Source organism: Macaca thibetana, chromosome 20, assembly GCF_024542745.1.
Source record: "Macaca thibetana thibetana isolate TM-01 chromosome 20, ASM2454274v1, whole genome shotgun sequence".
Taxonomy (NCBI): Eukaryota; Metazoa; Chordata; class Mammalia; order Primates; family Cercopithecidae; genus Macaca; species Macaca thibetana.
Window position 1 is genome coordinate 63,748,389 of NC_065597.1, and position 23,600 is coordinate 63,771,988.

At 46.3% G+C, this 23,600-nt stretch overlaps 1 protein-coding gene across 5 annotated transcripts in view; it reads right to left on the reverse strand.

The window, feature by feature from the left end:
• Window positions 1-23,600, reverse strand: part of SNX29 (sorting nexin 29) — a 586,208-nt gene that overhangs the window by 562,205 nt on the left and 403 nt on the right. For 4 of the 5 annotated variants that reach the window (XM_050774079.1, XM_050774080.1, XM_050774081.1 and 1 more), the window contains one exon: window positions 114-175. In XM_050774079.1, the coding sequence (XP_050630036.1) occupies window positions 114-175 (62 nt within the window). Of the gene's footprint in view, window positions 1-113; window positions 176-6,031; window positions 6,155-23,600 lie in introns of those variants that run through there. The other variant, XM_050774082.1, reaches the window with a different exon arrangement.

Consider the following 23,600-nt stretch of genomic DNA (forward strand, 5'->3'; position numbering starts at 1 on the left):
TCCCAGGTATAAAGTGGGAGTCAGTCTGTGTATGTTATAGGGAAGAAATGACCTACATTAATTATCTGACACTATTACTTGACCAAAAAGGCAAATGTGTGCTTTCTGCTTACCTGTTTCACTGCATCCAGCAGTCGCTCCAGCAGAAATTGTCTTTTGTCATTGTTCTGTGATCCTAAAATGCAATGAGGCTTAATTAGTTCTCGTTGACACTCGGACACGGCTGTCCTCAACCAGACCAGTCCTTTACTACTGATCTTTAACCAAATCAATAGCACGACTAGGTACCAATAATCCGTATCATTACAATGAAGTTTGGCTATTGCCTGTTACTACATCAAAGGAAAACAGGTAAACTAATTTTCCCCAAATCTGAACAACATGTCTACAATGGTCTAAAGGTTTCTCAACCCTTGGCACTACTGACATTGTAGGATGTTTAGCAGCATCCCTGGCCTCTACACACTACGTGGCATTAGCACACACGAACCCCTGAGTCATACCAAAATGTTTCCATGTAATGCCAATGTCCCCTGGGAATCAAAACTGCCCCCAGTTGTCAACCAGCAGCCTGAAATAAAATACAAGTTTCCCAGTACAGTGGGAACTGCTCACTGGCTGTTCTCACTATCATCTCCAACATCCTTTTCCCATGCCGCCTTCAGCAATCCAAGCTGTAAAACCTGATTACTCCTCTTCTCAGCAGCTGAGGTTGAACTTAAGCGGTCTGGCCAATGAGAAGATAGATAGCAGAAGTGTACTGGGAAAGTTCTGGGAAAGTCATTCCTTTCTGATAGAAAGAAGAGCTATGAAGGGCATCATTCTGTCTTCCATCCTTCATGCCTCAATCATAGACATGTTGGGTGGAGCCCGAGTAGCATTTTGCCACCATGAAGTCATGAGCTTCAGAGAAAGACCTAGAAAATCACAAAGACACCAGCCCTGATATCACTGAGTTGGTAAGCCAAGACTAGAAACTAGCTAACTCTCACAAAATAAATAACGATATTTGTCCACACCACGGCACATTGAGCTGTTACTTGCAGCCAAAGGAATTCCCAACTGACACATATGACATACAGTGAACTTCCATTTAAGAAGGTCTGGGGAAAGGGCACTTGAAAACACCAGGAGGACAGTTGTCAGAGCCACACCTGATCTCCACAAGAGGCCCAGTGACTCCAAGCAAGATACAAAGCCACGGACTAAGATGCACCAGTCACAGAGCACACTGACTTCAAAGGATACTGGAATTCAGGTTATAAGGACAGATGCTCCACACTGCAGGCGTTGAATTGCCATCAGGCTGCTTCTGTCCTGGGCAACTCTACGTAGGCTGCACCGGGGCGGAGCAGCAGGGCATTATCTCAGAGATGGTCAGTGATTCCTCCAGGTCAAGCCAGGGCCAGCTGGTTGATAACAACCACCACCATGTGCTGGGCGCATCCTACATGCCAGGAACCAAGCTGAGTACTATGCATGCAATATCTCCCTTCATCTTCACATCCAGCCTACAAGCCAGGATCCCAAACACAGATGGGAAAGCTGAAGCTGGGAGAAGTCAATTGACTGTGTGTGTTGATCCACCCGGATTTATTTAACTTCTAGTGTGTGTGAGGCAATATTTTAAGAGCTGAGGACATACAAGTTAAATGGTGTAAAAGAGCCATCTTCTCATGGAGCTAAAAATCCTACTAGAAGGCTGGGCACAGTGGTTCACGCCTGTAATCCCAACGCTTTGGGAGGCCGAGGCAGGCGGATTGCTTGAGATCAGGAGTTTGAGACCAGGTTGGGCAACATGACGAAGCCCTGTATCTACCAAAAAAACACAAAAAATTTAGCCGGGCATGGTGGCACACAGCTGTGGTCCCAGCTGTTCACGAGGCAGAGGTGGAAGGATCACTTGAACCCGGGAGGCAGAGGTTGCAGTGAGCTGAGATCGTGCCACTACACTCTGGCCTGGGTGACAGAGTGAGACCCTATCTCAAAAACAAACAAAAAAAAATAGTATAAAAATAAACTAATCAACAAAAAAGTGTTAGAGTCATACTAAGAAGAAAAAACAAAGACAGTGATGGGATAGGGAGGAAGCAAGAAGGCTGCTTTAGCCAAGGCAGCCCGAGGGCCTCTCTGCACAGGTGACATGTGAGCTGAGCCCTCTATAAAGAGAAGGAGGCCGGGCGGGGTGGCTCAAGCCTGTAATCCCAGCACTTTGGGAGGCCGAGACGGGCGGATCACTAGGTCAGGAGATGGAGACCATCCTGGCTAACACGGTGAAACCCCGTCTCTACTAAAATACAAAAAAAATTAGCCGGGCGAGGTGGCGGGCGCCTGTACTCCCAGCTACTTGGGAGGCTGAGGCAGGAAAATGGCGTGAACCCGGGAGGCAGGGCTTGCAGTGAGCTGAGATCCAGCCACTGCACTCCAGCCTGGGCAACAGAGCCAGACTCCATCTCAAAAAAAAAAAAAGAGAAGGAGCAGCTATGGAAAGATAGGGCAGACCAGCGTTCCAGACAGAGCAAGCAGCAAGGGGAGAGGCTCGGAGGTAGGACAAGCTTGGCTCTGGTCTTCCAGGACTAGAAGGAAGTTTGCTGTGGTTTGAGCAAAAAGCAAAAAAAAAAAAAAAAAAAAAAAAAAACGGAAGGAAAGATCAAACAGGCAGGCAGAGACCAGTCACATAGGATCATGTGGGCCATGATAATGGGGTTAGACTCTGTTGAAATTTTAATACTAATTGGTTAAACAGTAATTCTGACTCAAGACCTCTAAAGCCTGTGTTAGGACCACGATACCAAGGATCCCGCCTTACCTCCAGGCCTAGTGATAAAACCAGTCAGCAGACACACAGTAAAACAACTGACTCTTCAAAAAAATACCATTAGTATTTTTTTCTGGCAGAGGTTTCGATCAAGAATAGCCTGGACACCATTCCCACCAGCCATGAGGCATCTCAAGGCATTGCTCAGGATGGCTATAGACCCATCTGGCCAAGGTCCTCTGACACCTCTTGACACCTGTCTCTATCAATCACACGCTCTTTGTTCCAGAATCCAGGGTTTGGATTCTGGTCTTCCCTCCCTAACACCAGAATAGAAAAGTCAGGCTTGCTTTCTTCCTTTTTCCAAGTATGAGACCCGACAGCTCTACCTGCCCTTGAGCAATATCAACTGGAAACTTGACAGGGTTCCCCGCACTGGAAATGCCTTTGTTATTTTTTTCTCATCGTAAAAGCAATTCATGTAGGGAAAAAAATAGAATAATAACAAATCGGGAAAAAATATACAAAGAAAACAAAAATCTCTTTCATCTCCCTACTGATAATTTTGTAATGCAGTTCTTCTCAAACTTTGATGTCCACACAGATCTCCTGGAGATCTTGTTAAAAAGCAGCCATTTGTTTGCTGGCGTTTTTTCTGAGACAGGAACTCTATCACCCAGGCTGGAGTAAGTGGCACAATCACAGCTCTCTGCAGTCTCAACCTCCTGGGCTCAATCCACTCTCCTGTCTCAGCCCTCCGAGTAGCTGGGACTACAGGCATAGGGCACCACTCACAGATAATTTATTTATTTTTATTTTTTATAAAGACAGGGTCTCACGAGGTTGCCCAAGCAGCTCTTGAACTCCTGGGCTCAAGTGATCCTCCTGCCTCAGCCTCCCAAAGAGCTGGGATAATAGGCGTGAGCCACCGCGCCCAGCCCAAAAGGCAGATTCTGATTCAGGAGGCTGCAAATCGGGCCTAATTCTGTGTTTCTCTTTTTTTTTTTTTTCTGAGACAGTCTTGCTCCGTTGCCCAGGCTGGAGTTCAGTGGTGCAATCTGGGCTCACTGCAACCTCCACCTCCCAGGTTCAAGCAATTCTCCTGCCTCAGCCTCCCGAATAGCTGGAATTACAGGCACACACCACCACGCCAAGCTACTTTTTGTATTTTTAGTAGAGACAGGGTTTCACCATGTTGGCCAGGCTGGTCTTGAACTCCTGACCTTTTGATCCACCCACCTCAGCCTCCCAACGTGCTGGGATTACAGGTATGAGCCACCGCGCCCGGCCAACTCTGTGTTTCTCATAAGCTCTCAGGTGAGCTAATACTGCTGACTCCCTTCACACTTGAATAACAAAGATTTAGCACCGGCCGGGCGCGGTGGCTCAAGCCTGTAATCCCAGCACTTTGGGAGGCCGAGACGGGCGGATCACAAGGTCAGGAGATCGAGACCATCCTGGCTAACACGGTGAAACCCCGTCTCTACTAAAAAATACAAAAACTAGCCGGGCGAGGTGGCGGACGCCTGTAGTCCCAGCTACTCGGGAGGCTGAGGCAGGAGAATGGCGTGAACCTGGGAGGCGGAGCTTGCAGTGAGCTGAGATCCGGCCACTGCACTCCAGTCTGGGCGACACAGGGAGACTCTGTCTCAACAAAAAAACAAACAACAAAAAAAAAAAGATTTAGCACCTACCCTTCCTGAAATGCACAATGATCCTCCAGGTGTCTTTTTTTTTTTTTTTTAAGAGTATTTTGCCCTACTTCTTGTTCTGGATGAGATGTCGCAGCCTCCTCTGCTTTACTCTGCAAAGCCTCTTTTCATGATGGGGTGAGGGGAAGAAAAGAAAAACCTGTTCTTTATATAAAAACTACCCGAGGTTGTGCAGGTCTCAAGCCAGAGGCTCACACTTCCTGGCTGTGATCTCTCTCTGCAGGCAAGCAGCTCTCAACTGAGACAACCTTGACCTCAGAAGGGGCAGCTGTGGCCAACTTATCCCTGAATGAGCTTAAGAGAAAGGGGTCGGCCGGGAGCAATGGCTCAAATCTATAATCTCAGCAACTTTGGGAGGCCAAGGCGGACGGATCACATGAAGTCAGGAGTTTAAGACCAGCCTCACGAACATGGCAAAACCCCATCTCTACTAAAAATACAAAAACTAGCCAGGTGTGGTGGCAAGCACCTTTAGTCCCAGCTACTCAGAAGGCTGAGGCAGGAGAATCGCTTGAACCTGGGAGATGGAGGTTGCAGTGAGCCAAGATTGCACCAATGCACTCCAGCCTGGGCAACAGAGTGAGAGTGTCTCATAAATAAATAAATAAATAAGTAAGTAAAGAGAGAGAGAAGGGGCTTTACTAGGCTGCAGGGAGCACAGGTGGTCTGAGGACCGCTTATCAACTGAGAGGAACAGTGGAGCGCACTGAGCGGGAAGTCACAAGGCCTGAGCTCTCATCCTGCCTGGCCCGCTTGCTAGCCATGTGATAGGGACAGTCACTTCCCTTGTTTGGCCACTGGTTTCTGCATGAGATCATGCTCTCCTAGCTCTAGAGTCTATGGAAACTCTGCAGAGACAGGCAGGCAGAGCAATCGATGCTACCAGTCTCCTTCTTACCTTCTCCCTTTGAATCCAGTGGAGAATACAGCACCTCCGCCAGGGCCCACAAGAATCTGCCAGCTTCAAATGTTGACACCACTCAGAGAGAAGCAGGAAGAATGTGCCCACCTACTGAGTCCCAACCAGAGGCTAAGTCATTAAATGACCTATTAAATCCTTGACAAAGAAGGAAAAGTGGCTCCACTCAGTAGCGAGGACTGCGACTCAGGAAAATACCTTTACAGGACCAGACCCATGGGAAGTGGCTGAGGAGGGATTCACTTCCAAGTCCATGGGATCCTGGACCTGCCAGCTGCTAAGCCCTGCTCGCCCTCGACCTCCTTCACAACCTGCAGCAGTGGCCCACTGCAAATTCAGCAAACACTTCCAAATTCAGCAAGCACTTCCAAATTCTGCAAACACTTCGCCACACAGGAGCAATCAAATCCCATCTTCCTGCTTCCTCATCTCCAGGGGCAGCCCCCAGCCAGCAACCAGGTGAACAAGAATAGGCTTCTTTTTATTTCTCATTTAGATCATCATCAAAATGAAAACAGAAAATGGAAAGGCACCCGAGGGAATACCTCCAGGGATTCACAAACCTGTCTGAGAAATGCAGTCAGCTGACACCCCCTAACTCTACTCAGAAACCTCACGTGCATGGGAAAATCAGTCACCTACTTGGGTCTCTCTTTAATGTTTTCTTGTTGTTGTTGTTTGTTTGTAGGTGGAGTCTCACTCCTGTCGCCCAGGCTGGAGTGCAATGGCACCATCTCGGCTCACTGCAACCTCCGCCTCCCAGATTCAAGCAATTATCTGCCTCAGCCTCCCAAGTAGCTGGGATTACAGGCGCCTGCTACCACGCCCAGCTAATTTTTGTCTTTTTAGTAGAGACAGGGTTTCACCATGTTGGCCAGACTGCTCTCAAATGCCTGACCTCAGGTGATCCGACTGCCTTGGCCTTCCAAAGTGCTGGGATTACAGGCGTGAGTCACCACTCCCGGCCTTTGTCTTCAGTGTTTAGAACTCTCAGGATTTAATGTTTAATGTTTACAGTCCTTTGAGTCCTTCATTAATTTTTACCACAAACCTCTAGCCTTCTGCCTGGGGTTGCCATTCAAGCTACAGTGACCTCCTGGAGAGAAAGAGCAGAAATTAAGAACAGGATAGCCCGGGTTAGAATCCTACTCTACCAGCCATGTGGTCATGAGCAAGTTACTTAACCCCCCTGCTTCAGGCTCACCAGAGAACCTACCTCTTTGGATGATGAAATGAGGGAAATTGTATTGTGCACCTAGAATAGTGCCTGGTATATACCGAGCATTTAATAAAATTAGCCATCATTATCATCATTGTTGGCAACCCTTACCCCAAGGTATCAAGACCTCTGGCTCCCAGAAGTCGTTTCAACGAGCTACCTTCTCTCCAAAGCCCAGGCAAAGCAATTCAATCCAGGCCCCTGTGTTTGCTGCCCTGGGAGATGAAAGGGTGAAAGAGGACCCCTGGCATGTGGAGAGGGGAAAACAAGCAGGATGCAACCAGGCATTCTGGCTATATTCCTTCTTTAACCTTCGCAACCCTGGAGCTCCAAGTAAACTGGTTCCCATTCCACAGAGGTCAAGCCCCTTAGTCAAGCCCACACACACATATATACACACACACACACACACACACACACATACACACACATATATATACACACACGCACATATATATATATATATATATATTTTTTTTTTTATGAGATGGAGTCTTGCTTTTTTCGCCCAGGCTGGAGTACAGTGACTCCATCTCTTCTCATTGAGGCCTCCACCTCCCAGGTTCAAGCAATTCTCCTACCTCAGCCTCCTGAGTAGCTGGGATTACAGGTGTCCCCCACCATGCCTGGCTCATTTGTTTGTTTGTTTGTTTGTATTTTTAGTAGAGATGGGGTTTCGCCATGTTGGTCAGGCTGGTCTCAAACTCCTGACCTCAAGTGATCCACCCACCCGGGCCTTCCAAAGTGCTGGGGTTACAGGCATGAGCCACCATGCCTGGCCCATGCAGATATTTAAATAGTGGTATTTTGCTGCCTCTCCATGCAGCACGGTGGAGGCAACGTCATGCTAGACATTTCCCTGGTGAGATCTTTGTAACACATTAAGCAGGTACAAGCAAGAAAAGAAAAAGAGGGCAATGCTCTCTGAGTGCCCACTGTGTACAAGGAATTCTGCCCAAGGGCAGTCAAGCAGGTGCTGCATTGCAGGCTGAGCCCTGCTCTCCCTAACTCTCAAGCAAGTGCTCCTTCCACACACCACACTGACATCCTTCACTGAACAACTGGGAACCTTAGCCACGCTTGCAAAACTGGGAAGGACCAGAACAGGAAATCTATAGACAGAAGGCAGACAGGTGGTTGCCAGGGGCTGGGGCGGTAGGGGGATGGGGAGCTACTGCTTAATGGATATGGAGTTTCCTTTGGGTGATGAAAATGTTTTGAAACTAGACAAGAGTGCTGATTGCACAACAATGCAAATGTACTAAATACTAGTGAACTGCTTGCTTTAGAACAACAGTTAATTCTTTGTTTTGTGAATTTCACCTCAATTAAAAAAAAAAAAATTTAAGAAATGGAGTCTGGCTCTGTCACCCAGGCTGGAGTACAGTGGCATGATCATAGCTCACTGAGGCCTCCAACTCCTGGGCTCAATCAGTCCTCCCACCTCAGCCTCCCAAGTAGCTGGGACTACAGGCATGCACCACCACACTGGGTTAATTTTGTATGTTTTGTAAAGAGAGGGTCTCGCTACATTGCCCAGGCTGGTCTCAAACTCCTGGCCTCAAACGATCCTCCTGCCTCAGTCTCCCAATGTGCTGAGATTACAGGTGTAAGCCACCACTCTTGGCCCAATATTTTTATGAAAAGGACTGCAACAGGTAGATGTTGGCTGAGAAAATGTTCCTATTCTAACGAACAACTACAGTAGGATTCTCCCAAGGGTTAGACAAAGCAACTGCACGGAGAACCCAGTCCCCATATTGAATCACACAGTAGAAAAGCTACTCCCGGCTGGGTGAGGTGGCTCATGCTTGTAATCCCAGCACTTTGGGAGGTAGAGGCAGGTGGATGACTTGGGGCCAAGAGTTCGAAACCAGCCTGGCCAACATGGTGAAACCCCCATCTCTACTAAAAATACAAAAAAATTGGCCAGGTGCAGTGGCTCACGCCTGTTATCCCAGCATTTTGGGAGGCCTAGCCAGGTGGATCACCTGAGGTCAGGAGTTCGAGACCAGCCTGGCCAACATGGTTAAACCCCATCTCTACTAAAAATACAAAAATGAGCCAGGCATGATGACAGACGCCTATAATCCCAGCTACTTGGGAAGCTGAGGCAGGAGAATCACTTGAATCCAAGAGGCGGAGGTTGCAGAGAGCCAAGATTGCGCCATTGCACTCTAGCCTGGGCAACAAGAGCAAAACTCCATCTCAAAAATAATAATAATAATACAAAAAATTACCCAGGTATGGTGGCAGGCGCCTGTTATCCCAGCTACTCAGGAGGCTGAGGCTGGAGAATCACTTGAACCTGGGAGGTGGAGGTTGCAGTGAGCCGAGATCACACCACTGCAACAGAGTGAGACTCCATCTCAAAACAAAATAAAATGAAATTTAAAAAAATAAATAAATTTACATATATTTACATTTACATAGATTTATACTTTTATAAAATAAAATTAATAAATGTAATAGAAACCATGCCTCGCTTCCACGGGCCCCTCCTGCACCCCAATCTCCCCCTACCTGGCATGGCTCTTCCCTCATGAGATGGCAAGTCTCACGGCAAAGGCCTTCTGTGACAGCCACCCCTGCCTCAGTTGCTGTTCCTAGCTCTGGCCCTTTTGCTCTCATTTCCTTTACCCCGCACTGAATTTTCTATGCAGTGGCTAGAGCATCTGGAAACGCAGATGAATACACAATAAATGACTTACTAGTATTACAGGATACACACAATGATGTTATGTGATTCATCCAATGTGCCCTGCAAAACTGCAATGAACACGGCATTTCTCTAAGCCCTGCGTGTGCATCTGCGGTGGGCTGCCTCACATGATTTGTTTCTGATTTTCACTGAACCTGTACCTTTAGCATACCCTAGAATGGGGGTCAGCAAGCTTTTTCTGGAAAGAGTCCCGCCGTCAACATTTTAGGCTTTGTGGGCCAAAGGGTTGCTGTCACTACCCAACTCTGCCACTGCAGGGTGAAAAACAGCCATAGATAATGTATAACGAACAGGTCTTGGGCTGGATTTAACAGCCCACTGCCCTGGCAGAAATAATGAAGGATGGCAGGTTAAAAATTAAAACAATAGTATCTGTGTTTGTAGACCTTACAGCCACCGTGCAATTAGACGGTTAAACGTAAGAGTTCCCCAGCAGGCCGTAGACCAGGCCCACATCATAATCATGCTCCCATCTCCCCTCACCGTCTAACCAAGGCCCCATACAGAGTCTTGCAGAGAACAAGGACATTATCAACCTGTTGTCACTGCAGAATTCATCCTCAGTTACACTGGCAGGCATCTGGGATGCCTGGCGCTACCAGCCCAACGATGACTTTAACGTTGTTGCTATTGTCTAATTCCCATCCCACTCCCCAAAATCCACAACCATTCCAAATAAAGAAACTGAAAGAAAGCAGAAGCAAAGGAGGAGGGGGCAGAAAGGGCTGCCCAATATATGCCCGGGGCACATACAAGACCAAGAGGGACCCCTGCAATAACCAAGGGGTAAGGTGGGGGATAGAAATGAGTGGGGTGGGCTGGCAAGGCACAGATCACAAGAGCAGAGCAGGTGCCCCTCTCGAGATGACAGCTGCTACCCAGTACTGGCAGACAGTACCTCACAGCAATACCAGTAATTGCCTCATCTCCTGGTTTTTCAAGAGAGGCTGAAAATCCAGATTTTTTGTGTCAGTTAGTTGGCCCCTAATTATACTCTTGTTAGAACAATGTTCCAGCCAACTCGGCATGAACCAAACAAAACACATCTGGGGCCAGGTCTGCCGCCAATCCGCCATACTGAGACATACGTTTAACCCTCATATCTATCTGGAAGGTGGGGGCTGGCCACCCTGGTGTAACAGACAAAGGAACTGAGGCTACGAGACATTGATCATTTGCCCAAAGAACAGCTCAGAGGTGACAGACCCGACATTTTACCCCAAACCTTGTACCTTCCAACCTTCACAAAACCAGGCTCACTCCTTGAATGGCTCAATCTCGGCACAGAAAAGGGCTCCGTCATCAAAGTGCCACCAAAGAAAAAACTACCTCCCGATGGCTGACTCAAATGGTTCCCTTCTCAGAGAAATCTTCCTGCAGAGGGTCCCGCAAGGGGCACACTGCTGTCTCCCCACACAGCGCTCCCATGGCCCTGCAGTCCTGCCATAGTGCTGGTGTCATCCCTGTCGTGGAAGGGATTATGCATTGTGAGCTCTCCGGGATAGACGGGAGCCTCATGAACTCTCCCATCACAGAAGGAACTCAACAGCTGTTGAATCTAGATTCTGGTGCAGTTCACTTCTGTGGCTCCCCAAGTGGCTACTTTAAATAAAAAGGACCAGGACTGGCCAGGACACAGCAGCCGCCTCATTCCTGTCATGGGCAGAGCGAGGTGGTGGTTTCATCTGCTCTAGCCTTAGCACACGCACAGATAAAATGGACAATCGTTCTTCCCCCAAAGTCAGGGCGCTGGTTCCAGTATTGTACGGTGAAGTGGCACAGCTGGCCCAGGACAAAAGGACAGACTATCTGCCACCACACAACAGAAAGAAACAGGCTCTGCATGTAGACAGATGGGCTCAGGCCATCCATGTGGGCTTATGGTGTCCAAGATCAATGACAAAATAAATGAGCAAAGAATGGGGACCATCAGTTTACTCTAGAGCAGGCTGGGCGTGATGGCTCCTGCCTGTAATCCCAGCACTTTGGGAGGCCGAGGCAGGCAGATCACTGGCGGTCAGGAGTTAAAGACCAGCCTGGCCAAAATGGTGAAACCCCGTTTCCACTGAAAATACAAAAATTAGCCAGGCATGATGGTGCCCACCTGTAATCTCAGCTACTGGGAGGCTGAGGCAGTAGAATCACTTGAACCCAACGGGGTGGAGGTTGCCGAGATTGCACCACTGCACTCCAGCCTGGGCAACAGAGTGAGATTCCATCTCAAAAAAAAAAAAAAAAAAAAAAATTTCTCTTGAGCAGGGATTGGCAAACATTTTCCGTAAAGAGCAAAACAGTAAATATTTATATTTTAGGCTTTGCAGGCCATACACTCTCTGTCACAGTTACTCAGTTCTGCCATTGTAGCCTGAAAGAAACCACAGACAATAGTAAATGAATAGATATGGCTTTGTTCCAATAAAACTTTATTTGCAAAACAGGAGGCCAACCCAGTTCACCAGTTCTTGCTGTAGAAAAAAAAAAAAAAAAAAAAACACTAACATGGCAATGTGCAAAAACTTTAAAGAGACAAGAGGCCAAGCATGGTGGCTCACACCTGTAATCTTGGAATTTTGGGAGGTAGAGGTAAGAGAATTGCTTGCGCCTAGGAGTTTGAGACCAGCCTGCGTAACACAGTGAAACACCGTCCCTACAAAAAGGTTTTTTAAACTGGCCGGGCATTGTGGCTCACACCTGTAATCCCAGCACTTTGGGAGGCCAAGGCGGGCGGATCACAAGGTCAGAAGATCGAGACCATCCTGGCAAACACGGTGAAACCCCATCTCTACTAAAAATACAAAAAAAAATTAGCTGGGCGTGGTGGCGGGTGCCTGTACTCCCAGCTACTCGAGAGGTTGAGGCAGGAAAATGGCGTGAACCCAGGAGGCGGCGCTTGCAGTGAGCAGAGATTGCACCACTGCACTGGGCAACAGAGCAAGACTCCGTCTAAAACAAAAAAAAAGTTTTTTCTAAAAATTAGCTGCGTGTGGTGGCACACACCTGTAGTCCAAGTTATGAGGGAGACTGAGGCTGGAGGATCACTTGAGCCTATAGGTCAAGGCTGCATGCAGTAAGCACTGATCACACCATTGCACTCCAGCCTAAGCGACAGAGCAAGGTCCTATCTCAAAAAAGAAAGAAAGAATATCTTCCCTCCTGGTTGGAGAAATGCAAATTATATCCTTACTAATAACTACCACAAGGCCCCATTATATAACTACAAATTAACCAAGAAACTTTTTTTTTTTTTTGAGATGGAGTCTCAGTCTCGCCCAGGCTGGAGTACAGTGGCGTGATCTTGGCTCATTGCAACGTCTGCCTCCCAGGTTCAAGTGATTCTCCTGCCTCAGTCTCCCGCGTAGCTGGGATTACAGGCACCCACTACCACATCCACCTGATTTTTGTACTTTTAGTAGAGATGGGGTTTCACCATGTTGTTCAGGCTGGTCTCAAACTTCTGACCTCAGGTGATCCACCCACCTCGGCCTCCCAAAGTGCTGGGATTACAGGCATGAGCTACCGTACCTAGCCTCCAAGAAACATTTAAGGTGAAATTCCCCAATGCGAGTAAACCTATGATAAATCAAGTACACACCACTGGTAACAATTTATGGGTGCAGGAAGTACTGAAAAGCGATGTGGCAATGCATATCAAAAGCTACAAAAAAAATCAAAATCCCTTTTGACACCTTGGAAATTAAGCTAAAAAGGAACAGGGGAAATGAGAAAAGATACAAATAACAATTTCACCTGGTCCTCTATGTTCCAGGTCCTGAGAAAGGCACTATACATTCATTACTTGCTTTAATTTCCATTTTCTGATAAGGGAATTAAGAGTAAGAGTCAGAGTCAGGCGTGGTGGCTCACGCCTGTAATCCCAGCACTTTGGGAGGCTGAGGCAAGCAGATCACAAGGCCAGGAGTTCAAGACCAGCCTGGCTAACATGGTGAAACTCCGTCTCTACTAATAATACAAAAACTAGCTGGGCGTGGTGGCACGCACCTGTAGTCCCAGCTACTGGGAAGGCTGAGGCGGGAGGATTACTTGAACCCGGGAGGCAGAGGTTGCAGCGATTAAGCCGCTGCACTCCAGCCTGGGTGACAGAGTGAGACTCTGTCTCAAAAAAAAAAAAAAAAGAGTAAAAGTCAGAGAAGTTCAAAATTCTGCCCGGGCTGGCACAGTGGCTCACGCTTATAACTCCAGCACTTTGGGACGCCAAGGAGGGAGGGCTGCTTGGGCTCAGGAGTTTGAGACCAGCCTAGGCAACATAGTGAGGCCTCATCTCCACGAAAATTCAAAAACAAAAAAAAATTAGCCGGGCAGGGTGGCACACACCTGTAGTCCCAGCCTCTTGGGGAGCTGAGGAGGAAGGATCGCTTGAGCCCAGGAGGTTGAGGCTGCAGTGAGCTATGACTGTACCACTGCACTCCAGCCTGGGTGACACAGTGAGACCCTGTCTCAAAAAAATAAGACAGAAAACAAAAACTGCCCAAGTTCTTCAACAGGGAGTTAAATCCAGAACTTGTCTGCATCCAAAGCTTTTCCACAATAACACAATGACTTCCTGAGCATCAAAGGGCACGAAGATTTTTACTGTAGTGTCCTAGTATAGGGGTCAGTCAACTACAGCCCCCAAGCCAAATCCAGCTGCTGACTTTCTCTAAATAAAGTTTTATTGGAACATAGCCACGTCCTTTCATTTACCCATGGTCTGTGGCTGCCTTCATGCTACGACAGCAGAGATGAATACTTGAGGCTGAGACCAGATGGCCCACAAAGCAGAAAATATTTACTATCTGGCCCTTCACAGGAAACGCCTACCAAGAACACCACAAATGGAATTGACTGTCTTTTGCAATGGGAGAGGGGTTAAATAGCTGCGGCACATCAATTTGGTGGAATGTTATGCTGCCTTTTCAAAGAATTTTGAAGATAAGGAACGTGGATAAGTGCTATCATCTAAGCAGAAACGCTCATTCAAACGTAGATACAATGCAATTATGCAAATACATATATAGTGTATGCTCTGAACAAAGGCAGAAGTGGAATACCTACAAATTTAAATATTAAGTGTGCCAAGAATGTATATTTAAAGGTATATTTTGTTTTCACAATAGTCTTTAATGTCGTTTTGGGTTTTTGCTTTTTTTTTTTTTTTTAAGTTGTAGGAGGAAAGAGCGATTCCAAGAAACACAGATGCAAGCAAAGAAAAATGAGATGGAGTGGGCAAGATTCCCTCCTCGGAGGAAGCAGGGTACTGCCTGGGTGGGCAGAGGAAACACTAGTGCCAGGTCTCTGAAGGGCTCCCAGACAGCAAAATGTCAGGGCAAGGAAAAGAGTCCTCACTGCCCTTGCAGGGTTCAAAGTGCTCAGCCCCCACCCAACCTGCTCCCCTACAGGCTCTCCCACCTCAGGAAAAGGCAATTCTGGTTAGACGCGGTGGCTCACGCCTGTCATCCCAGCACTCTGGGAGCCCGAGGCCGGTGAATCACCTGAGGTCAGGAGTTTGAGACCAGCCTGGCCAACATAGTGAAACCCCATCTCTACTAAAAATACAATAATGAGCCAGGCATGGTGGCGCTTGAGGCGGGAGAATCGCTTGAACGTGGGAGACAGAGGTTGCAGTGGGCAAAGATCATGCCACTACAGTCCAGCCTGGGTTACAGAGCGAGACTCCAACTCAAAAAAAAAAATAAAAGATCAGGCAATTCCCACCCCTTTTAGCTGCTCAGGAAGAAAACCTAGGAGCCACCTGCCTCATGAAGCCTCTGTTGCCACATCACATTCCTAACCACCCCATCCAAAATTACAGCAGCCCTTCCCCTGAAGTTCATCCTCCATCCAGACAATTTAGTCGGATGGACTCCCAGCCACAGGCTCCAGACTAGACTTATGGTCCAGACCTGGCCAACCACCGTCACAGCGATGGGTCGCAGGATGACCACGTGGCCAGCCCGACTCTGGTGGGTCCGCCCCAGGACTCTGGCTAGAGCACTAGGGAAAGCAGCTCTCTTTGTGCTCGGGTATTGCCGGGTTGGAGGATGAGGTCCAAGAGCTACTGGTGGCTCTCTCACCTCCGTGGAGGAGCGGCTGCCTGTGGATGAAGCCCACAGAGAGGAAAGCCGAGTTGACAGCCAGACAGATAGTCCTGATAGTCCTTTACCACGTGGATCCAGCTAAGCTCAAAGCCAGCCCTATAAGACACCATACATTCCCATGTTGCTGAAATCAGTTTGATCAGCTTCTGTCACATTCCACTGAAAAGAGTCCTGGCTAACACACTCAGCACGATCCCAACAAAATCTGGTACATTCATTCCTTTTGCTTCAACAGACCCCAATGGTAACAACCTTTTGATAAGTGATAGAGGATATACCAAATTATCATCCAGTGTTTGCTGAATGTTGAACCCCGAATTTCTGGCCAACCTCTGCTTCCACCAGAGCCCTCATGCTTACTGGCAGCATTTGAATTTAGTGTAACTGCTTTGGAAAAATCAATCCAACTGAGTTTAATTATGTGCCAAAAAAAAAGGCATCAAAAGTGATAAACTCTTCGATGTCAATGCTACTTTTGGAAAATCACCCTAAAGACATAATCTAAAGGATGGAAAACTACCTTGAAAAAAAAAAAATGTTCACTGCATCATTACTTTGAAACAAAAAGAAAGAAGGAAAGCCAGGTATAGTGGATCACACCTGTAATCCTGGCACTTTGGGAGGCTGAAACAGGAAGATCACTTGAGGTCCGGAGTTCAAGATCAGCCTGGGCAATATAGTGAGACCCTGTCTCTACACCAAATTAAAAAGTTAGACGGGTGTGGTGTTGTACCTTTAGTCCCAGATACTCAGGAGGCTGAGGTGGGAGGATCACTTGAGCCCAGGAGGTCAAGGCTGCTGTGAGCTATAATTGTACCACCACTGCACTCCAGCCTGGGCAACAGAGCAACATCCTGTCTCAAAAGAAAAAGAAAGGGAGGAAAGAGAAGAAGAAAGGGAGGAAGGGAAAGAGAGAGGGAGAGAGGGAGGAGAGGCTAGAGGGAGAGAGGAAGATAGGCTAAGTTTCCACAACTAAAATCGATAGTTAAAAGTTGTACGACATGCAAAGTGGTGGATGAAAGATGGACTGTACAGTCCATAAAAGTGATCAATAGGGAATCCATGGAGCAATGTGGTAAAGTTTTGTCCTGAAATGTTAATGGTGAAAAGCAAGAAAGCAAGATGCAAAGTTGTATGATAATAAAAAAATTACTGCAGCCTGTATCAGTATTTCTCAATTTTTTTTTTTTTTTTTTTTTTTTTTGAGACAGGGTCTGAGGGTCTGGCTCTGTCACCCAAGCTGGAGTGCAATGGTACTTTCACGGCTCACTGTAGCCTCAACCTCCCAGGCTCAAGTGATCCTCCCACCTCAGCCTCCCGAGTGGCTAGGACCATGGGTATGCACCATTACACCCAGCTACTGTGTGTGTGTGTGTGTGTGTGTATGTGTGTGTGTACACAGACGAGGTCCCGCTATGTTGCCCAGGCTGGTCTCAAACTCCTGGGCTCAAGTGATCCTCCCAGCTTAGCCTCCCAAAGTGCTGGAATTACAGGTGTGAGCCACTGTGTCCTGCTCAATCTGTTTCATTCTTGCCTTCAAGGATACTTTTTAGACACTTTTTTGCTAATCATCCTCTCCATGAAAAAGTCATACCACAGATACAATGTACATATGTACTATATGCCTATCTGTGCTTTCTACATCCAAGTAAGTTTTTTTTCTCTCCTGAGAACCAGTGTTCAACCCCTTGGGGGTGATATCACCCCACTGCAAATATATGGCCTATGTATAGACAAGACAGTGGCAGATGGAAGGTGCTTTATCTGGAACTAGGCTCACATTGCCACAAGTTAGAGAAATCTATAAAATCTTGGATTTTAGTTCCACATTTTAAGAGCTCTAAGCATTTGAGTTCCTATCAGTTACCTGGAGTCAAGCAACCAGGAAGCAGGAGAACCAACACCAGTAGGACCTAGTCCATCGCAGGTGGGGATCAACTGTTTGCTGATGGTGGAACATGTACTTCTTGCATTCCACCATCATAGATCAATCCAGTGCCTTCACGAGGGGGGGAAATGTTGATAGCATCACTTTCTACTTTGAATGAAAACCACAAAGATTCTTTTTTCATTCATTCTTTCATTCATTTCAGCTGATTCCTTATTCTAAGTACAAGCCACTGCCGGAGAGAGCCCAGTCAGTGCCAAGGAGAAAACTGTGACCTTCAACATTCCAGAAAACTAAGAAAGAGCAGCCGGGCACAGTGGCTTACGACTATAATCTCAGCACTTCGGAAGGTTGAGACAGGATGGCTTAAGGCCAGGAGTACCAGATAAACCTGGGCAACACGGTAAGACCCATCTCCACCAAAAAAAAAAAAAAAAGGAGACCAGGTGCCGTGGCTCACGCCTGTAATCCTAGCACTTTGGGAGGCCAAGGCAGGTGGATAACCTGAGCTCAGAATTTTGAGACCAACCTGGGCAACATGGCAAAACCCATCTCTACTAAAAATATAAAAAATTAGCCAGGCGTGGTGGCGCGCACCCGTAATCCCAGCTGCTCGGGAGGCTGAGGCACAAGAATCACTGGAGCCCAGGAGGCAGAAGTTGCAGTGAGCCAACATTACGGCACTGCACTCCAGCCTGGACAACACAGTGAGAATCTGTCTCAAAAAAGTATTTGTTAATTTAAAAAAAATTTTTTTAATACAAAGCTGCCAAAATATACATCAATATCAGGCAAGAAACAGCAGTAAATTACCCATTAAGCCCAAAATTCTGATATGTGACGAATCTTTGAGCTCATCTGTTACACAAATTATTTGATCACTGTGGGCCTGGCTTTCCTCACCCTTCAAATGGAAATCTCAGTGTCTCCTTAAAAAACACTGATGTTAATGAGCATCTAGGAACTTAAGAATCAAGACTTACAGAAGACAAAACTTGAGTATAATAATGACTTTCTGGCTCTACAAGCTCTACTTTCCCAGTAACAGCAAACACGTATCTGAAAATCAGCATTCCTTACATAGTCTGAAGAAGTGGGCAATCAGGTATTCCCATCTACTGGGTTCTCTAAAAAGAAACAAATTGTGGCCACCATCCTACAGTAACCACCCCTACATGTCTGCAGACATCTTTCTTCCTGATAATTTTTTTAGTTCTACATACATATAAGAATCCATAAACATTGTCTTGTGTATGTTTTAATTTGGACCAAGGTATATATTTTAGGTATAATTCTACACTCTGCTTTTTTTTTTTAATTGAGATGAGATCTCGCTATGTTACCCAGACTGGTCTCTAACTTCTGGACTCAAGCAATCCTCCCACCTGGGCCTCCCAAAGTGCTGAAATTACAGGCATGAGCAATCACGCCAGACCCACCCTGCTTTTCTTACAGAACATTAACATTGAGATACTGCCACGGTCATGTGTATGAATCTGTATCACTGCTTTTAACATTTCTGAGGCTTTCCATCAGTTGACCACAGCACACTAGGTTTACCTACTCCCCAATTAATGGTCATCTTAGTTGTTTCTGGCCTCATGATACCCATTTATCTTGTGTATATATTACCTAGGGCCCTTCCACTTCCTGGTTATTTGTACTTAATGTATTCAGCTTTGCACCCATCTAGCCTCTGACTCTACTCAAACATTTTCAACTCAAAAATACAGCAGACTCTAATTACCAATTTATAGCACACACAAGAGACTGAAAAACACTTTATGCCACACCAAAAGGATGCAATCAGCAGAGACCTGCAAAGGATCCTTGGGATAAATAACTGTTTCCTTCAACAACAACTGCAAGAGGAAAAAGGAGAGAGACTAAAGGGCAGCCTGTAGTTTAAAAAAAGACTCCCTGCTTCAAAAAACACCATCAAGAAAGTGAAAAGAGCCCAGGCACAGTGACCCAGGCCTGTAATCCCAGCACTTTGGGAGGCTGAGGTGGGCAGATCACTTGAGGTCAGGAGCTCGAGACCAGCTAGCCAACATGGTAAAACCCCATCAATACTAATAATACAAAAATTGGCCAGGCGCGGTGGCTCATGCCTGTAATCCCAACACTTTGGGAGGCCAAGGTAGGAGGATCACTTGAGGCCAGGAGTTCGAGACCAGCCCGGTCAACATGGCGAAACCCCATGTCTACTAAAACTACAAAAAAATTAGCTGGGTGTGGGGCAGTGCACCTGCAGTCCCAGCTACTCCAGAGGCTGAGACAGGAGAATCACTTGAACCCGGGAGGCAGAGGTTGCAGTGAGCCAAGATTGCTCACTGCACTCCAGTACTCCAGCCTGGGTGATAGAGCAAGACTCCAAATCAAAAAAAAAAAAAAAAAAGAAAAAAAGAAAAAAAAGAAAAGAAAAGAAAATGAAAATGAAAAGACAAACCATGGAGGGGGAGAAAAATTTTGTAAACAATAAACCTGATACGGGACTTGTATCTAGAAATTACAGAGGATTCTTACAGATCAGCAATAAAAAGATAGCCTAATGTTAAAATGGCCAAAGGATTTGAATAGACATTTCTCCAAGGAGAATACACAATTGGTCAATAAGCACAAGATAAGATGCTCAACATCACTAGTCACTAAGGAAATGCAAATCAAAACTACAAAGAAATATCACTTCACACCCACTAGAATGTCTATTATTAAAAAGACTATTGGGGAAGGTGTGGAGAAACAGAACCCTCATATGCTGCTGGTGAGAATTTAAAATGGTGCAGCCACTTTGAAAACCAGTCTGACACAGTTCTTCAAATGGTTAACCACAGTTACTATATGACCCTGCAATTCCACTCTTCCATACAGGCCCAAGAGAAATGAAGAGACTTGCCCCCGCAAACACTTGTGTGTGAATGTTCATAGCAGCATTATTCAAAACAGCTAAAAAGTAGAAACAACTCAAATGCCCATTTTTGATGCATGAATAAACAAAATGTATGATACCCACATAAAGGAATATAATTTGGCCACAAAAAGGAATGAAGTACAGATATATGCTATAACATGGTTTAACCTCAGGAAAATTATACCGAGTGAAAAAAGCCAGATACGAGAGGGCACATATTGTATGATTTCATTTATATGAAATACCCACAACGGGCACATCCAGAGACAGAAAGTAGATGAGTGGTTCCCAGGGGCTGAGGGGAGGGGGAAAGATGAATGACTGCTAATGGGTACAAAGTTTCTTTCTGAGGTAATTAAAATGTTGTGAAATTAACTATGGTGATATTTGCACGGTTCTGAAAATACCAAAAAATAAAAAATAAAAATAAAATAAAAAGGAGGTGAGGGAGAGACCTAAAAGATTTAAAAGACAAACCAATGTGCACTGTTTAAACCTTACTTAGATTCTGAGGTTTTAAAATACACTATATTAGAAAATGTTAAGGCCGGGGCACAGTAGCTCATGCTTGTAATCCCAGCACTTTGCGGGTCTGAGGCAGGTGGATCACATGAAGCCAGGAGTTCGAGAGTGGATCACATGAAGCCAGGAGTTCGAGACCAGCCTGGCCAACAGTGCGAAACTCCATCTCTACTAAAAATACAAAAATCAGCCGGGCATGGTGGTGCACATCTGTAGTCCCAGCTACTCAGGAGCCTGAGGCAGGAGAATTGCTCAAACCCAGGAGATGAAGGTTGCAATAAGCTAAGATCATGCCACTGCACTCCAGCCTGGGTGACAGAGCATGACTCCGTCTCTAAAACATAAATTAAATAAATAAATAAATAAATAAATAAATAAATAAATAAAACATTATAAGTGAGAGACAGAAGAAAGAGGAAATATTTCCGTGCCACTTTATTTTATCATGTACCAGTTATCAACCCCAGAAGTGGGGAAACCCACCTTCAACTGCATTCTCAAGAAACAATTAAAATATACGGCTGGACTTCCCCTTACATCTTCACAGACCACTTTTTCTGCCTCAATTACAATGTTTCCAAACGAAGGTTTTCATCCTTAATGCTTTTTCCTAAAAAGTCATTTGTTGGTTTCCTTTTCTAATTTCTTTGGCTTTAGATATAATTTTTTTTTTTTTTTTTTTTTTTTTTTTTTTGAGACTGAGTCCCACTCTGTTGCCCAGGCTGGAGTGCAGTGACATGATCATGGCTCGCTGCAACCTCCACCTCCTGGGTTCAAGAGATTCTCATCCCTCAGCCTCCCGAGTAGCCGGGATTACAGGCACCTGCCATTATGCCCTGTTAATTTTTGTATTTTGAGTAGACACAAGGTTTCACCATGTTGGCCAGGCTGGTCTCGAACTCCTGACCTCAAGTGACCCGCCTGCATCTGCCTCCCAAAGTGCTGAGATTACAGGTGTGAGCCATCATGTCCAGCAGACGTAATGATTTTTTATTTTAAAATTTGCTGAGTTTTTTTTTTTTTTTTTTTTTTTTTTTTTTTTGAGACAAAGTCTTGCTCTGTCGCCCAGGCTGGAGTGCAGTGGCTTGATCTTGGCTCACTGCAACCTCTGGCACCCGGGTTTAAGCGATTCTCCTGCCTCAGCCTCCGAAGTAGCTGGGATTACAGACGCACACCACCAGAGTTTTCATATTATTTCTCCTTGAAAGATAAACTGACCAATTTCTATTGGCTTATCAATTTCATTTTCTCTTGTGCTAAAAGTAGAATGAAAGGGGTCCAGAAATGTGAGCTTGTGGCAAAGACTCCTTGGTCACATTAAAAGGAAAAGATTTTCAGAGAGTGCCTAGTCCCAGCCCAAATGAGAGTTATGTCTCTCATAACTAGGCAAAAACAATCCCACTCCTACCCCACATGAGCCCTTACAGAAACAACAGCAGACAGCTCTGAGATTCGGACAGTGCACCTCGTGATACACACAGTACCAGTCACTTTACCTGATGAATGTTACTCAGTCATTACAAGTCTAGGAGACGGGTACTACTACGTATCCTCATTTTGCTGGGACTCCCAGAATGGTCAAGTAACTTACTCTTAAATCACACAGCTTTATATGGCAGGGCCAAGATTTGAACCCAGGAAGTCTGGCTTCAGGACCTGCACTTATACCAACCTACCTCACTTCCTGATGGAAGCCAGCTCATAACGTCTTTATTGTGGTATTACTAATATTCACAAATCAGAAACCATACTTAGGCTTAAAATCATTTGATTTGGCAACCAAAGGTGGATTATCTCCCAGGAAACTCCCCCTCACCAGCCCCCTCATTATTAGGACTGTCCATTTCACAAATCTTGCCTTTGAATAACAAACACAAAAGGCACATCACTTGTTTAAACAAACAAACAAACAACAAAAAACATCCACAGAGATAACTTTAAAAGTTAACATTGAAGACAGCGGTATCCCTTGGCCTTGCTCCTCGCTCAACCTCCAGAAATGCCTGCGTGGAAGACAACGGCCAGGAGGGCTGGATGCAGGGATTCCTCAGAAACAATTCCACCGTGAGGGAGAAACAGGCACTAGGAGGATAGGCGGGGCTTCCTAAATAAATCCAGATCCCAGAGTGGCTGGACAGACAGTCAGGGGAGAGCTGAGAGGCTTCCCTGAGTCACTCCCATCTCCACATACAACACCCAGGAATGACTTAGCACCACAACACCAATAAGACTCCTCAGAGGAAAGGAGGGTAGAGTCAAGGGACTAAACTTCAGAAAACATTGAGGATGAGCTGTCCACACCCACCTCCCTCTCACTTCCAGCATCCCCACCAATACCAGCCCCTCGATGGTGAGAGGAAGAAGTTTGCACTGGGAAGAGCAAGGACGAAGTGACGGTCCCCAGATGGGCTGGGCACGGGACAAGAAGGGAAGGGCTGCAGGACAAGGCAAGAGAGATCTTAAAAAAAAATGATGAGCCAGGATAAGACATGGAAAAGGATGGAATATGCAAGGATCATCGAAATGTAAAAGCCAGGACCCGACAGGGAAGCTGAGTGGGTAACTGGGAAGAACTGGTGATGGGAAGAGCAAAGCACTGGGAACACGGGTGGGAGGGATGAGAGGGATGGGGAAGACAAAGGGGTTGGAGAAGTGAGCTCCTCTGGGGACCAGGAGCTCCTGGGACACGGGGATAGTGGGGTCAGCAAACTAAGTGTCCAAAAAGACTCTGCCTGTATGGAAACCGCAGGGACTGGAGACCAGGGGCCTGGGTAGCGGGGATGACTGGGGATGGAGGCCCGGGAACTGCAGCTGGGACGCAGCAGGTCTAGGAGTCAGGAGAGACTGAGACCTG